Source organism: Toxotes jaculatrix, chromosome 21 (assembly GCF_017976425.1).
Source record: "Toxotes jaculatrix isolate fToxJac2 chromosome 21, fToxJac2.pri, whole genome shotgun sequence".
Taxonomy (NCBI): domain Eukaryota; kingdom Metazoa; phylum Chordata; class Actinopteri; family Toxotidae; genus Toxotes; species Toxotes jaculatrix.
Window position 1 is genome coordinate 19,448,172 of NC_054414.1, and position 18,377 is coordinate 19,466,548.

The 18,377-nt window shown below is 32.3% G+C and overlaps 1 protein-coding gene across 1 annotated transcript in view; it reads right to left on the reverse strand.

The window, feature by feature from the left end:
• Positions 1 to 15,133: 15,133 nt before the first annotated feature.
• baiap2b (BAR/IMD domain containing adaptor protein 2b) overlaps positions 15,134 to 18,377 on the reverse strand; it is a 59,541-nt gene continuing 56,297 nt past the window's right edge. Inside the window, exons 14-15 of the mRNA XM_041029427.1 lie at positions 18,067 to 18,110; positions 15,134 to 17,675 (exon numbers count right to left, since the gene is read on the reverse strand). Of these exons, the coding sequence (XP_040885361.1) occupies positions 18,083 to 18,110 (28 nt within the window). The 3' untranslated portion in view covers positions 15,134 to 17,675; positions 18,067 to 18,082. The remainder of the gene's footprint in view (positions 17,676 to 18,066; positions 18,111 to 18,377) is intronic.

Sequence of the window (18,377 nt, forward strand, 5' to 3'; positions counted from 1 at the left end):
ATGACTTTTTGAGGTCGAAAAAAATTTTGACTTTTTTTGCCTGAAAAAAACGCCATACTATACTATGACGTTTTTTATGACTTTTTGAGGTCGAAAAAAAATTTGACTTTTTTTGCCCGAAAAAAAACGCCATACTATACTATGACGTTTTTTATGACTTTTTGAGGTCGAAAATTTTTTTGACTTTTTTTGTCCGATTTTGACGCCATACTATACTATGACGTTTTTTATGACTTTTTGAGGTCCAAAAAAATTTTGACTTCTTTTGCCCGAAAAAAACGCCATACTATACTATGACGTTTTTTATGACTTTTTGAGGTCCAAAATTTTTTTTGACTTTTTTTGCCCGAAAAAAACGCCATACTATACTATGACGTTTTTTATGACTTTTTGAGGTCCAAAATTTTTTTGACTTTTTTTGCCCGAAAAAAACGCCATACTATACTATGACGTTTTTTATGACTTTTTGAGGTCCAAAAAAATTTTGACTTTTTTTGCCCAAAAAAAGCGCCATACTATACTATGACGTTTTTTATGACTTTTTGAGGTCAAAAATTTTTTTGACTTTTTTTGTCCGATTTTGACGCCTTACTATACTATGACGTTTTTTATGACTTTTTGAGGTCGAAAAAAATTTTGACTTTTTTTGCCCGAAAAAAGCGCCATACTATACTATGACGTTTTTTATGACTTTTTGAGGTCCAAAATTTTTTTGACTTTTTTTGTCCGAAAAAAACGCCATACTATACTATGACGTTTTTTATGACTTTTTGAGGTCCAAAAAAATTTTGACTTTTTTTGCCCGAAAAAAGCGCCATACTATACTATGACGTTTTTTATGACTTTTTGAGGTCCAAAATTTTTTTGACTTTTTTTGCCCGAAAAAAACGCCATACTATACTATGACGTTTTTTATGACTTTTTGAGGTCCAAAAAAATTTTGACTTTTTTTGCCCGAAAAAAACGCCATACTATACTATGACGTTTTTTATGACTTTTTGAGGTCCAAAAAAATTTTGACTTTTTTTGCCTGAAAAAAACGCCATACTATACTATGACGTTTTTTATGACTTTTTGAGGTCCAAAATTTTTTTGACTTTTTTTGCCCGAAAAAAACGCCATACTATACTATGACGTTTTTTATGACATTTTGAGGTCCAAAAAAATTTTGACTTTTTTTGCCGGAAAAAAACGCCATACTATACTATGACGTTTTTTATGACTTTTTGAGGTCGAAAATTTTTTTGACTTTTTTTGTCCGATTTTGACGCCATACTATACTATGACGTTTTTTATGACGTTTTGAGGTCCAAAAAATTTTTGACTTTTTTTGCCCGAAAAAAAACGCCATACTATACTATGACGTTTTTTATGACTTTTTGAGGTCGAAAAAAATTTTGACTTTTTTTGCCCGAAAAAAACGCCATACTATACTATGACGTTTTTTATGACTTTTTGAGGTCGAAAAAAATTTTGACTTTTTTTGCCCGAAAAAAAACGCCATACTATACTATGACGTTTTTTATGACTTTTTGAGGTCCAAAATTTTTTTGACTTTTTTTGCCCGAAAAAAACGCCATACTATACTATGACGTTTTTTATGACTTTTTGAGGTCCAAAAAAATTTTGACTTTTTTTGCCTGAAAAAAACGCCATACTATACTATGACGTTTTTTATGACTTTTTGAGGTCCAAAATTTTTTTGACTTTTTTTGCCCGAAAAAAACGCCATACTATACTATGACGTTTTTTATGACATTTTGAGGTCCAAAAAAATTTTGACTTTTTTTGCCGGAAAAAAACGCCATACTATACTATGACGTTTTTTATGACTTTTTGAGGTCGAAAATTTTTTTGACTTTTTTTGTCCGATTTTGACGCCATACTATACTATGACGTTTTTTATGACGTTTTGAGGTCCAAAAAATTTTTGACTTTTTTTGCCCGAAAAAAACGCCATACTATACTATGACGTTTTTTATGACTTTTTGAGGTCCAAAAAAATTTTGACTTTTTTTGCCCGAAAAAAACGCCATACTATACTATGACGTTTTTTATGACTTTTTGAGGTCCAAAATTTTTTTGACTTTTTTTGCCCGAAAAAAACGCCATACTATACTATGACGTTTTTTATGACTTTTTGAGGTCCAAAAAAATTTTGACTTTTTTTGCCCGAAAAAAGCGCCATACTATACTATGACGTTTTTTATGACTTTTTGAGGTCAAAAATTTTTTTGACTTTTTTTGTCCGATTTTGACGCCATACTATACTATGACGTTTTTTTATGACTTTTTGAGGTCAAAAATTTTTTTGACTTTTTTTGTCCAATTTTGACGCCATACTATACTATGACGTTTTTTATGACTTTTTGAGGTCCAAAAAAATTTTGACTTTTTTTGCCCGAAAAAAACGCCATACTATACTATGACGTTTTTTATGACTTTTTGAGGTCCAAAATTTTTTTGACTTTTTTTGCCCGAAAAAAACGCCATACTATACTATGACGTTTTTTATGACTTTTTGAGGTCCAAAAAAATTTTGACTTTTTTTGCCCAAAAAAAGCGCCATACTATACTATGACGTTTTTTATGACTTTTTGAGGTCAAAAATTTTTTTGACTTTTTTTGTCCGATTTTGACGCCTTACTATACTATGACGTTTTTTATGACTTTTTGAGGTCGAAAAAAATTTTGACTTTTTTTGCCCGAAAAAAGCGCCATACTATACTATGACGTTTTTTATGACTTTTTGAGGTCCAAAATTTTTTTGACTTTTTTTGTCCGAAAAAACGCCATACTATACTATGACGTTTTTTATGACTTTTTGAGGTCGAAAAAAATTTTGACTTTTTTTGCCCGAAAAAAGCGCCATACTATACTATGACGTTTTTTATGACTTTTTGAGGTCCAAAATTTTTTTGACTTTTTTTGCCCGAAAAAAACGCCATACTATACTATGACGTTTTTTATGACTTTTTGAGGTCCAAAAAAATTTTGACTTTTTTTGCCCGAAAAAAACGCCATACTATACTATGACGTTTTTTATGACTTTTTGAGGTCCAAAAAAATTTTGACTTTTTTTGCCTGAAAAAAACGCCATACTATACTATGACGTTTTTTATGACTTTTTGAGGTCCAAAAATTTTTTGACTTTTTTTGCCCGAAAAAAACGCCATACTATACTATGACGTTTTTTATGACATTTTGAGGTCCAAAAAAATTTTGACTTTTTTTGCCGGAAAAAAACGCCATACTATACTATGACGTTTTTTATGACTTTTTGAGGTCGAAAATTTTTTTGACTTTTTTTGTCCGATTTTGACGCCATACTATACTATGACGTTTTTTATGACGTTTTGAGGTCCAAAAAATTTTTGACTTTTTTTGCCCGAAAAAAACGCCATACTATACTATGACGTTTTTTATGACTTTTTGAGGTCCAAAAAAATTTTGACTTTTTTTGCCCGAAAAAAACGCCATACTATACTATGACGTTTTTTATGACTTTTTGAGGTCGAAAAAAATTTTGACTTTTTTTGCCCGAAAAAAACGCCATACTATACTATGACGTTTTTTATGACTTTTTGAGGTCGAAATTTTTTTTGACTTTTTTTGTCCGATTTTGACGCCATACTATACTATGACGTTTTTTATGACTTTTTGAGGTCCAAAAAAATTTTGACTTCTTTTGCCCGAAAAAAACGCCATACTATACTATGACGTTTTTTATGACTTTTTGAGGTCCAAAATTTTTTTTGACTTTTTTTGCCCGAAAAAAACGCCATACTATACTATGACGTTTTTTATGACTTTTTGAGGTCCAAAAAAATTTTGACTTTTTTTGCCCGAAAAAAACGCCATACTATACTATGACGTTTTTTATGACTTTTTGAGGTCCAAAAAAATTTTGACTTTTTTTGCCCGAAAAAAACGCCATACTATACTATGACGTTTTTTATGACTTTTTGAGGTCCAAAATTTTTTTGACTTTTTTTGCCCGAAAAAAACGCCATACTATACTATGACGTTTTTTATGACTTTTTGAGGTCGAAAAAAATTTTGACTTTTTTTGCCTGAAAAAAACGCCATACTATACTATGACGTTTTTTATGACTTTTTGAGGTCGAAAAAAATTTTGACTTTTTTTGCCCGAAAAAAACGCCATACTATACTATGACGTTTTTTATGACTTTTTGAGGTCGAAAATTTTTTTGACTTTTTTTGTCCGATTTTGACGCCATACTATACTATGACGTTTATTATGACTTTTTGAGGTCCAAAAAAATTTTGACTTCTTTTGCCCGAAAAAAAACGCCATACTATACTATGACGTTTTTTATGACTTTTTGAGGTCCAAAATTTTTTTTGACTTTTTTTGCCCGAAAAAAACGCCATACTATACTATGACGTTTTTTATGACTTTTTGAGGTCCAAAAAAATTTTGACTTTTTTTGCCCGAAAAAAACGCCATACTATACTATGACGTTTTTTATGACTTTTTGAGGTCCAAAAAAATTTTGACTTTTTTTGCCCGAAAAAAACGCCATACTATACTATGACGTTTTTTATGACTTTTTGAGGTCCAAAATTTTTTTGACTTTTTTTGCCCGAAAAAAACGCCATACTATACTATGACGTTTTTTATGACTTTTTGAGGTCGAAAAAAATTTTGACTTTTTTTGCCTGAAAAAAACGCCATACTATACTATGACGTTTTTTATGACTTTTTGAGGTCGAAAAAAATTTTGACTTTTTTTGCCCGAAAAAAACGCCATACTATACTATGACGTTTTTTATGACTTTTTGAGGTCGAAAATTTTTTTGACATTTTTTGTCCGATTTTGACGCCATACTATACTATGACGTTTTTTATGACTTTTTGAGGTCCAAAAAAATTTTGACTTTTTTTGCCCGAAAAAAACGCCATACTATACTATGACGTTTTTTATGACTTTTTGAGGTCGAAAAAAATTTTGACTTTTTTTGCCCGAAAAAAACGCCATACTATACTATGACGTTTTTTATGACTTTTTGAGGTCGAAAAAAATTTTGAATTTTTTTGCCCGAAAAAAACGCCATACTATACTATGACGTTTTTTATGACTTTTTGAGGTCCAAAAAAATTTTGACTTTTTTTGCCCGAAAAAAACGCCATACTATACTATGACGTTTTTTATGACTTTTTGAGGTCCAAAATTTTTTTGACTTTTTTTGCCCGAAAAAAACGCCATACTATACTATGACGTTTTTTATGACTTTTTGAGGTCGAAAAAAATTTTGACTTTTTTTGCCTGAAAAAAACGCCATACTATACTATGACGTTTTTTATGACTTTTTGAGGTCCAAAAAAATTTTGACTTTTTTTGCCCGAAAAAAAACGCCATACTATACTATGACGTTTTTTATGACTTTTTGAGGTCGAAAATTTTTTTGACTTTTTTTGTCCGATTTTGACGCCATACTATACTATGACGTTTTTTATGACTTTTTGAGGTCCAAAAAAATTTTGACTTCTTTTGCCCGAAAAAAACGCCATACTATACTATGACGTTTTTTATGACTTTTTGAGGTCCAAAAAAATTTTGACTTTTTTTGCCCGAAAAAAACGCCATACTATACTATGACGTTTTTTATGACTTTTTGAGGTCCAAAAAAATTTTGACTTTTTTTGCCCGAAAAAAACGCCATACTATACTATGACGTTTTTTATGACTTTTTGAGGTCCAAAAAATTTTTGACTTTTTTTGCCCGAAAAAAACGCCATACTATACTATGACGTTTTTTATGACTTTTTGAGGTCCAAAAAAATTTTGACTTTTTTTGCCCGAAAAAAACGCCATACTATACTATGACGTTTTTTATGACTTTTTGAGGTCGAAAAATTTTTTGAGTTTTTTTGCCCGAAAAAAACGCCATACTATACTATGACGTTTTTTATGACTTTTTGAGGTCGAAAATTTTTCTGACTTTTTTTGCCCGAAAAAAACGCCATACTATACTATGACGTTTTTTATGACTTTTTGAGGTCCAAAAAAATTTTGACTTTTTTTGCCCGAAAAAAACGCCATACTATACTATGACGTTTTTTATGACTTTTTGAGGTCGAAAATTTTTTTGACTTTTTTTGTCAGATTTTGACGCCATACTATACTATGACGTTTTTTATGACTTTTTGAGGTCCAAAAAATTTTTGACTTTTTTTGCCCGAAAAAAACGCCATACTATACTATGACGTTTTTTATGACTTTTTGAGGTCCAAAATTTTTTTGACTTTTTTTGTCCGATTTTGACGCCATACTATACTATGACGTTTTTTATGACTTTTTGAGGTCCAAAAAAATTTTGACTTTTTTTGCCCGAAAAAAACGCCATACTATACTATGACGTTTTTTATGACTTTTTGAGGTCCAAAAAAATTTTGACTTTTTTTGCCTGAAAAAAACGCCATACTATACTATGACGTTTTTTATGACTTTTTGAGGTCCAAAATTTTTTTGACTTTTTTTGCCCGAAAAAAACGCCATACTATACTATGACGTTTTTTATGACATTTTGAGGTCCAAAAAAATTTTGACTTTTTTTGCCGGAAAAAAACGCCATACTATACTATGACGTTTTTTATGACTTTTTGAGGTCGAAAATTTTTTTGACTTTTTTTGTCCGATTTTGACGCCATACTATACTATGACGTTTTTTATGACGTTTTGAGGTCCAAAATTTTTTTGACTTTTTTTGCCCGAAAAAAACGCCATACTATACTATGACGTTTTTTATGACTTTTTGAGGTCGAAAAAAATTTTGACTTTTTTTGCCCGAAAAAAACGCCATACTATACTATGACGTTTTTTATGACTTTTTGAGGTCCAAAAAAATTTTGACTTTTTTTGCCCGAAAAAAACGCCATACTATACTATGACGTTTTTTATGACTTTTTGAGGTCGAAAAAAATTTTGACTTTTTTTGCCCGAAAAAAACGCCATACTATACTATGACGTTTTTTATGACTTTTTGAGGTCCAAAAAAATTTTGACTTTTTTTGCCCGAAAAAAACGCCATACTATACTATGACGTTTTTTATGACTTTTTGAGGTCGAAAATTTTTTTGACTTTTTTTGTCCGATTTTGACGCCATACTATACTATGACGTTTTTTATGACTTTTTGAGGTCCAAAAAAATTTTGACTTCTTTTGCCCGAAAAAAACGCCATACTATACTATGACGTTTTTTATGACTTTTTGAGGTCCAAAATTTTTTTTGACTTTTTTTGCCCGAAAAAAACGCCATACTATACTATGACGTTTTTTATGACTTTTTGAGGTCCAAAAAAATTTTGACTTTTTTTGCCCGAAAAAAAGGCCATACTATACTATGACGTTTTTTATGACTTTTTGAGGTCGAAAAAAATTTTGACTTTTTTTGCCCGAAAAAAACGCCATACTATACTATGACGTTTTTTATGACTTTTTGAGGTCGAAAATTTTTTTGACTTTTTTTGTCCGATTTTGACGCCATACTATACTATGACGTTTTTTATGACTTTTTGAGGTCCAAAAAAATTTTGACTTTTTTTGCCCGAAAAAAACGCCATACTATACTATGACGTTTTTTATGACTTTTTGAGGTCCAAAAAAAATTTGACTTTTTTTGCCCGAAAAAAACGCCATACTATACTATGACGTTTTTTATGACTTTTTGAGGTCCAAAAAAATTTTGACTTTTTTTGCCTGAAAAAAACGCCATACTATACTATGACGTTTTTTATGACTTTTTGAGGTCGAAAAAAATTTTGACTTTTTTTGCCCGAAAAAAACGCCATACTATACTATGACGTTTTTTATGACTTTTTGAGGTCCAAAAAAATTTTGACTTTTTTTGCCCGAAAAAAAACGCCATACTATGACGTTTTTTATGACTTTTTGAGGTCGAAAATTTTTTTGACTTTTTTTGTCCGATTTTGACGCCATACTATACTATGACGTTTTTTATGACTTTTTGAGGTCCAAAAAATTTTTGACTTTTTTTGCCCGAAAAAAACGCCATACTATACTATGACGTTTTTTATGACTTTTTGAGGTCGAAAAAAATTTTGACTTTTTTTGCCCGAAAAAAACGCCATACTATACTATGACGTTTTTTATTACTTTTTGAGGTCGAAAAATTTTTTGACTTTTTTTTCCCGAAAAAAACGCCATACTATACTATGACGTTTTTTATGACTTTTTGAGGTCCAAAAAAATTTTGACTTTTTTTGCCCGAAAAAAACGCCATACTATACTATGACGTTTTTTATGACTTTTTGAGGTCCAAAATTTTTTTGACTTTTTTTGTCCGATTTTGACGCCATACTATACTATGACGTTTTTTATGACTTTTTGAGGTCCAAAAAAATTTTGACTTTTTTTGCCCGAAAAAAACGCCATACTATACTATGACGTTTTTTATGACTTTTTGAGGTCCAAAAAAATTTTGACTTTTTTTGCCCGAAAAAAACGCCATACTATACTATGACGTTTTTTATGACTTTTTGAGGTCCAAAAAAATTTTGACTTTTTTTGCCCGAAAAAAACGCCATACTATACTATGACGTTTTTTATGACTTTTTGAGGTCCAAAAATTTTTTGACTTTTTTTGCCCGAAAAAAACGCCATACTATACTATGACGTTTTTTATGACTTTTTGAGGTCCAAAAAAATTTTGACTTTTTTTGCCCGAAAAAAACGCCATACTATACTATGACGTTTTTTATGACTTTTTGAGGTCCAAAAAAATTTTGACTTTTTTTGCCCGAAAAAAACGCCATACTATACTATGACGTTTTTTATTACTTTTTGAGGTCGAAAAATTTTTTGACTTTTTTTTCCCGAAAAAAACGCCATACTATACTATGACGTTTTTTATGACTTTTTGAGGTCGAAAATTTTTTTGACATTTTTTGTCCGATTTTGACGCCATACTATACTATGACGTTTTTTATGACTTTTTGAGGTCCAAAAAAATTTTGACTTTTTTTGCCCGAAAAAAACGCCATACTATACTATGACGTTTTTTATGACTTTTTGAGGTCCAAAAAAATTTTGACTTTTTTTGCCCGAAAAAAACGCCATACTATACTATGACGTTTTTTATGACTTTTTGAGGTCCAAAAAAATTTTGAATTTTTTTGCCCGAAAAAAACGCCATACTATACTATGACGTTTTTTATGACTTTTTGAGGTCCAAAAAAATTTTGACTTTTTTTGCCCGAAAAAAACGCCATACTATACTATGACGTTTTTTATGACTTTTTGAGGTCCAAAATTTTTTTGACTTTTTTTGCCCGAAAAAAACGCCATACTATACTATGACGTTTTTTATGACTTTTTGAGGTCGAAAAAAATTTTGACTTTTTTTGCCCGAAAAAAACGCCATACTATACTATGACGTTTTTTATGACTTTTTGAGGTCGAAAATTTTTTTGACTTTTTTTGTCCGATTTTGACGCCATACTATACTATGACGTTTTTTATGACTTTTTGAGGTCCAAAAAAATTTTGACTTTTTTTGCCCGAAAAAAACGCCATACTATACTATGACGTTTTTTATGACTTTTTGAGGTCCAAAAAAAATTTGACTTTTTTTGCCCGAAAAAAACGCCATACTATACTATGACGTTTTTTATGACTTTTTGAGGTCCAAAAAAATTTTGACTTTTTTTGCCTGAAAAAAACGCCATACTATACTATGACGTTTTTTATGACTTTTTGAGGTCGAAAAAAAATTTTGACTTTTTTTGCCCGAAAAAAACGCCATACTATACTATGACGTTTTTTATGACTTTTTGAGGTCCAAAAAAATTTTGACTTTTTTTGCCCGAAAAAAATGCCATACTATGACGTTTTTTATGACTTTTTGAGGTCGAAAATTTTTTTGACTTTTTTTGTCCGATTTTGACGCCATACTATACTATGACGTTTTTTATGACTTTTTGAGGTCCAAAAAATTTTTGACTTTTTTTGCCCGAAAAAAACGCCATACTATACTATGACGTTTTTTATGACTTTTTGAGGTCCAAAAAAATTTTGACTTTTTTTGCCCGAAAAAAACGCCATACTATACTATGACGTTTTTTATGACTTTTTGAGGTCGAAAAATTTTTTGACTTTTTTTTCCCGAAAAAAACGCCATACTATACTATGACGTTTTTTATGACTTTTTGAGGTCCAAAAAAATTTTGACTTTTTTTGCCCGAAAAAAACGCCATACTATACTATGACGTTTTTTATGACTTTCTGAGGTCGAAAAAATTTTTGACTTTTTTTGCCCGAAAAAAACGCCATACTATACTATGACGTTTTTTATGACTTTTTGAGGTCGAAAAAAATTTTGACTTTTTTTGCCCGAAAAAAACGCCATACTATACTATGACGTTTTTTATGACTTTTTGAGGTCGAAAAAATTTTTGACTTTTTTTGCCCGAAAAAAACGCCATACTATACTATGACGTTTTTTATGACTTTTTGAGGTCGAAAAAAATTTTGACTTTTTTTGCCCGAAAAAAACGCCATACTATACTATGACGTTTTTTATGACTTTTTGAGGTCGAAAAAAATTTTGACTTTTTTTGCCCGAAAAAAACGCCATACTATACTATGACGTTTTTTATGACTTTTTGAGGTCCAAAAAAATTTTGACTTTTTTTGCCCGAAAAAAACGCCATACTATACTATGACGTTTTTTATGACTTTTTGAGGTCCAAAAAAATTTTGACTTTTTTTGCCCGAAAAAAACGTCATACTATACTATGACGTTTTTTATGACTTTTTGAGGTCCAAAATTTTTTTGACTTTTTTTGCCCGAAAAAAACGCCATACTATACTATGACGTTTTTTATGACTTTTTGAGGTCCAAAAAAATTTTGACATTTTTTGCCCGAAAAAAACGCCATACTATACTATGACGTTTTTTATGACTTTTTGAGGTCGAAAATTTTTTTGACTTTTTTTGACTGAAAAAAACGCCATACTATACTATGACGTTTTTTATGACTTTTTGAGGTCGAAAATTTTTTTGACTTTTTTTGTCCGATTTTGACGCCATACTATACTATGACGTTTTTTATGACTTTTTGAGGTCCAAAAAAATTTTGACTTTTTTTGCCCGAAAAAAACGCCATACTATACTATGACGTTTTTTATGACTTTTTGAGGTCCAAAATTTTTTTGACTTTTTTTGCCCGAAAAAAACGCCATACTATACTATGACGTTTTTTATGACTTTTTGAGGTCGAAAAATTTTTTGACTTTTTTTGCCCGAAAAAAACGCCATACTATACTATGACGTTTTTTATGACTTTTTGAGGTCCAAAAAAATTTTGACTTTTTTTGCCCGAAAAAAACGCCATACTATACTATGACGTTTTTTATGACTTTTTGAGGTCCAAAAAAATTTTGACTTTTTTTGCCCGAAAAAAACGCCATACTATACTATGACGTTTTTTATGACTTTTTGAGGTCCAAAAAAAATTTGACTTTTTTTGCCCGAAAAAAACGCCATACTATACTATGACGTTTTTTATGACTTTTTGAGGTCCAAAAAAATTTTGACTTTTTTTGCCCGAAAAAAACGCCATACTATACTATGACGTTTTTTATGACTTTTTGAGGTCGAAAAAAATTTTGACTTTTTTTGCCCGAAAAAAACGCCATACTATACTATGACGTTTTTTATGACTTTTTGAGGTCCAAAAAAATTTTGACTTTTTTTGCCCGAAAAAAACGCCATACTATACTATGACGTTTTTTATGACTTTTTGAGGTCGAAAATTTTTTTGACTTTTTTTGTCCGATTTTGACGCCATACTATACTATGACGTTTTTTATGACTTTTTGAGGTCCAAAATTTTTTTGACTTTTTTTGCCCGAAAAAAACGCCATACTATACTATGACGTTTTTTATGACTTTTTGAGGTCGAAAAAAATTTTGACTTTTTTTGCCCGAAAAAAACGCCATACTATACTATGACGTTTTTTATGACTTTTTGAGGTCGAAAATTTTTTTGACTTTTTTTGACTGAAAAAAACGCCATACTATACTATGACGTTTTTTATGACTTTTTGAGGTCCAAAATTTTTTTGACTTTTTTTGTCCGATTTTGACGCCATACTATACTATGACGTTTTTTATGACTTTTTGAGGTCCAAAAAAATTTTGACTTTTTTTGCCCGAAAAAAACGCCATACTATACTATGACGTTTTTTATGACTTTTTGAGGTCCAAAAAAATTTTGACTTTTTTTGCCCGAAAAAAACGCCATACTATACTATGACGTTTTTTATGACTTTTTGAGGTCGAAAAATTTTTTGACTTTTTTTTCCCGAAAAAAACGCCATACTATACTATGACGTTTTTTATGACTTTTTGAGGTCGAAAAAATTTTTGACTTTTTTTGCCCGAAAAAAACGCCATACTATACTATGACGTTTTTTATGACTTTTTGAGGTCGAAAAAAATTTTGACTTTTTTTGCCCGAAAAAAACGCCATACTATACTATGACGTTTTTTATGACTTTTTGAGGTCCAAAAAAATTTTGACTTTTTTTGCCCGAAAAAAACGCCATACTATACTATGACGTTTTTTATGACTTTTTGAGGTCGAAAAATTTTTTGACTTTTTTTTCCCGAAAAAAACGCCATACTATACTATGACGTTTTTTATGACTTTTTGAGGTCGAAAAAATTTTTGACTTTTTTTGCCCGAAAAAAACGCCATACTATACTATGACGTTTTTTATGACTTTTTGAGGTCGAAAATTTTTTTGACTTTTTTTGTCCGATTTATACGCCATACTATACTATGACGTTTTTTATGACTTTTTGAGGTCCAAAAAATTTTTGACTTTTTTTGCCCGAAAAAAACGCCATACTATACTATGACGTTTTTTATGACTTTTTGAGGTCCAAAAAAATTTTGACTTTTTTTGCCCGAAAAAAAAACGCCTTACTATACTATGACGTTTTTTATGACTTCTGGAGGTCCAAAAAAATTTTGACTTTTTTTGTCCGATTTTGACGCCTTACTATACTATGACGTTTTTTATGACATTTTGAGGTCGAAAAAAATTTTGACTTTTTTTGCCCGAAAAAAACGCCATACTATACTATGAAGTTTTTTATGACTTTTTGAGGTCGAAAATTTTTTTGACTTTTTTTGTCCGATTTTGACGCCATACTATACTATGACATTTTTTATGACTTTTTGAGGTCCAAAAAATTTTTGACTTTTTTTGCCCGAAAAAAACGCCATACTATACTATGACGTTTTTTATGACTTTTTGAGGTCCAAAATTTTTTTGACTTTTTTTGTCCGATTTTGACGCCATACTATACTATGACGTTTTTTATGACTTTTTGAGGTCCAAAAAAATTTTGACTTTTTTTGCCCGAAAAAAACGCCATACTATACTATGACGTTTTTTATGACTTTTTGAGGTCCAAAAAAATTGTGACTTTTTTTGCCCGAAAAAAACGCCATACTATACTATGACGTTTTTTATGACTTTTTGAGGTCCAAAATTTTTTTGACTTTTTTTGCCCGAAAAAAACGCCATACTATACTATGACGTTTTTTATGACTTTTTGAGGTCCAAAAAATTTTTGACTTTTTTTGCCCGAAAAAAACGCCATACTATACTATGACGTTTTTTATGACTTTTTGAGGTCCAAAATTTTTTTGACCTTTTTTGACCGATTTTGACGCCTTACTATACTATGACGTTTTTTATGACTTTTTGAGGTCCAAAAAAATTTTGACTTTTTTTGCCCGAAAAAAACGCCATACTATACTATGACGTTTTTTATGACTTTTTGAGGTCCAAAAAAATTTTGACTTTTTTTGCCCGAAAAAAACGCCATACTATACTATGACGTTTTTTATGACTTTTTGAGGTCCAAAAAAATTTTGACTTTTTTTGCCCCAAAAAAACGCCATACTATACTATGACGTTTTTTTATGACATTTTGAGGCTAAAAAAAATTTTGACTTTTTTCACAAACAGCCCCTACTCGTGAAGATGACATGTCTAATATACATGTGTATGTCTCTGTATATCTGAAGAGCAGATGAGATTAGGGCTGTTGGAAAGCAGATTTTTTTGGATCTTACATCATCAATCTATTAGCAGGGCACTGCAGGGAATTGAACCCCACCCTAGTGTACTAGGTGTACCATAACCAGTGCCTTTTGCACCTGTGTACACTAATACACTAAAACATTCTCAACCTCCATCCACAAACTCTAACCAACACTAAGGTGATTTACAAATAACACACTGTCCATCAAACTAAATTACGTTTTATCTGCACAGATAATTCATCTTACAATGCAGATCAACATTTGTACTGCCAAAATAACCCCCATCTAACCAAAAACCAACACACTATACAAATTATACAAAGCTTTAACTATTATCAAATCATCCACATGCCAAAAATGTCTACCTAAACTCACACCACTGAACCAAACAACTAGTCCCACTCAACTATAGTCCCACCTCCCTACATCCCTAATCATGAAATGTGTATGGTTAAAATACAAATTATACAATGCTTGGAAAAACAATGTCTAACTTTTAGCAACAGGCTCCATTAACCTGCTTCATCAACATCTCTCAAACTGAACACTGTGTGAGTTATCCTCAAACAAACTTCATGATACTTTTTCTTCTTTCTTGTAACCACATTACACATGTAGTCAAATAAACACAACTCACTCAAAGTACAAATGTCCATTAAAGTTAACTTTTTCATATATCCACAAATACCAGGATATTTTAAACCAAGGAAGTTTTTTTTTCCCCCAATTTCTGGCGCCCCCTGGAGGAACAGCGCCTTTAGCATTTGCCTATATTACCTATAGCACGGGCCAGCCCTGACCCAGCTAAGACCAGGTCCAATGTCCAATTTGACAAGTCTCTCAGGAGTCACTGCAAGAATTTATGAGTCTGATCACTTGATCTGACACAGAGACTATTTTAAAGACAAAAATATTGTGGAGCGTGATCCCAGCACTGCAGTGGAAACAGACCATGTACAGAACACTGTGGGTAAATACTTGATTCTTTATTGTGAAAATCAAATTGAAAAACAGACACTGTGTTCGCCATCATATCACATAAGGATACAGTTTTGAGTGTCGTACATACATCATGTGTCACTTAGAGTTACACCAATAAAGGTTTTATCAGTTTAAATACCAGTAGACTTTGAGAAGAGAGAAGACATAACTGCACTGGCCTCTGAGTTAAAATCTGTTAAATGTCTGACCAGACCCAAGACCACATCTGTGATGCGGCTGGTACCACAGTGCCCCGTGCAAAACCCGCCATCCTGCGGCCGCAACATGACCTGTAGAGTTTCACAAAGTTCAGTTCTGCAGCATCCGGAACCCTAAGACCCAGAGCAAAGCGAGACCAAGCACGAGGCTACAGTCCTTGCTGGTTTCCAGACGCTGCCACCTTTTCTCCGCCATAAAACAAAAGTGGACACACGACAAATCCACTGGCACCACCTGCTTCAGACCACGCACTCACTTAGGTGTAGTCATTGTTGCTGGAGGTCACCTGGCCATGATGATGGATGTGGTCTGATGTTAACAGACTTGAACCCTCCAGCCCATAGAAACCAGTGCTTTCATACTTTGCCCCCACACAAGGTTTAAAGTGTTTGCTCTAAATATCCTGAACCTAATGAAGCACTAACTGTTCATGAGTAGAAACTGATTATAATGAGATGAATTCTCAGGCACATTGCACTTAAAGCATGACAGTGTCCTACCTGCAAAGCAAGTTGTGAAAGTTTTGTGAGACTGAAAACTTTACACTGCCAACACTGGTTGTATGCAGCAAATATTCAGACATTCAGATCTTACTTTTAAATGTCTGAATCATTTTTATAATCATGTGCATTTTTAAAATTTACCTTTCAGATTTTGTCCTTATTCTATGGGTTATGCAGAGAAATTAGAGGGAAACTAAAACTCTCAACCAAAAGTTACAAATCAATATAACATTATGTTGCATAGCTGTGCCTCCATCAGGCTGACAGCAAATGAAAGAGGAGGTTCACCCAGATTAAGAAAGAACAGATTTTCTCACTTACCTATAGTTCACAAAGCAGACAGTTGTCCAGGTTTTGAGATAAACTGCCTGGCTCTGATTTCAACCTCCACCCCTGTAATCATTAAGGTAAATGGAAAGCAAAGCAAAAAACAAAACAAAAACTAAATTTAAAAGAATGTGGAGGCAGAAAACTCTCATCAATTCTCATACCTTTGATTTTAAAGAAAATCCAATATCAGCTCAGACCAACCGATAATGGCCTATATTAGTGTAACTCTGTTTCTCTCATCAGTCATAGTTATCTTAAACAAAATGTAATCACAAAGTTTTTCTCCTGTTGATTGTATTAATGTTGCTTTAAGAAGATCTTACAAACTGCTTGTTCACAAGAATAATATTATTCAAAAATGAATCAATGAAATGTGAGAACCAGTACAGTACATCATTACTGTAGGTACAAACACCTGCAGAGCTGCTTATAACTAATATTACAGAATATAAGATTTCTTGTGAATATAGAATACGTTGAAGATACAGTACTATGAGTAGTGTGCTTATCAGTTTTGAAGCTATCGCTCAGCACAAATTTATTCCACAGATACTGTTGATTTTCTGTATAGTCTATTTTCTCTGGTGTGATTCAGTTTTTTTTTTCTCCCCAAACATCTGACCTGTCGTACTTTAGATTATCCCCCTTCATTCAGACACTTTTTTTAACAGACATTTCTGTTTCACATACCTGCCCTTTAAGAAGGCAGTATTAACAGGCGAGGCCAAAAGGTGAGACACGTGATGAGATGTACAGCTTAGCTTACCAGTGTTAAAGCCCTTTTGCTGACAAGGCAGAAACAGGAAAGCTGAGTTTTAAAAGCACAAAGACTTCTTCAGGTGACTTCACAGACCAGATACAGACCCTGTGAGTCTGCAGTGGATGGAGCCGTCAGTCATCAGTCTTTGAGTAGTGACAGAATGTGAGAGGCAATAATTCAGGCTTTGAAAGTGAGTCACACAAGTGAACACGTAATCTTATCCTTCTCACTTCACACCACATGCTCCTTTTATGTTCTGAAAGTGAAAATAATGCAACACCTCCACTTCTGTCCATCACCATGACCGAAAACTGTGAGAAATAGAACTACAGAATCAAGAGAAAAGCCTGATTTCTATATTGTTCTGGTTGTCAATGTGCTTTCCATGCTAGAAGATCAAATACAATCAATTCTAGCTCTTATTTACATGATCTCTCAACTAATTCAGAGATGACTGTAAATGTGAATTGTTGTGAAGCAGCTCATTTGTTGGTCATATTTAATTCTTATTATTTAGTAGCACTATGTAATAATGTGGCTGAATCAGAGCTTTACTGCTGAGGGGAGATGGTGCAGTTGTGCACCAGTGATCCACCTACAGCTGGTTCAAACTGAGGGAGAGCTCAGTAGTCGTCTGGGTGAGTCGAGGCCTTCTCCAAGGAGTCATAGTGAGCTTCATCAATGTGATCATCCTCGACTTCCTCCTCCTCATCATCGGAAAGGGGCGGTTTGGCTGGGGCCTCCACGGCCGGCTCAATGGGTGGATCATTGCTGGGAAAAGTAAATGAAAAATACAAGTCGAAAAATATTTTGCTTATTTGTTATTAGATAAAATGTAACGCAGATCATGCATCAAACTGGAAAGACTGTCAGAAAAAGTCACAGACAGCAGAAAAAAAGTAGTTAAGTAAATTAAAGTGTGATGAGGCATGCAAAGAAAGATGTACAAGTATCATGCCCACAGTCAGTGGATGAGGTCAGTGTGCAGTCACATCACATAAAAGAAAAAAAAAAAAACCAAACACAAAACACGGTGAAATAACCCAGAAACCATTCCACAACACCAAGAGCAGACATGACAATGAGGCAGTTTTTAGTGACAATGAAAAACTGGAGGAAGTGGTTGCATTAAGACCTTGAAGAACCAAGGTCAGTCACTTACGATGGGTTTTGGTCACTCAAAAGCGGGCGTAATCAGGCCCTGTACTGAAAGGCAAAGACAGTCCCTGTGTGTTAACATCCAGGATCTTCCCAAATACCCAGCAACATCTTATATTCTAATATAATACATGGCAATGCAGAATTATTATATACACTATCAGTTCTTACACAGCTTTACATTAAACAGTATGTATATTTAACTACTATTAACTTAAGCTGTCAGCATTATTAAAGGGGCACTGCAGGATTTATGATGCAAATGAATGAGACCATGACTGAGATGACTGGAAGCCTCTTCTTTATTACAACTTT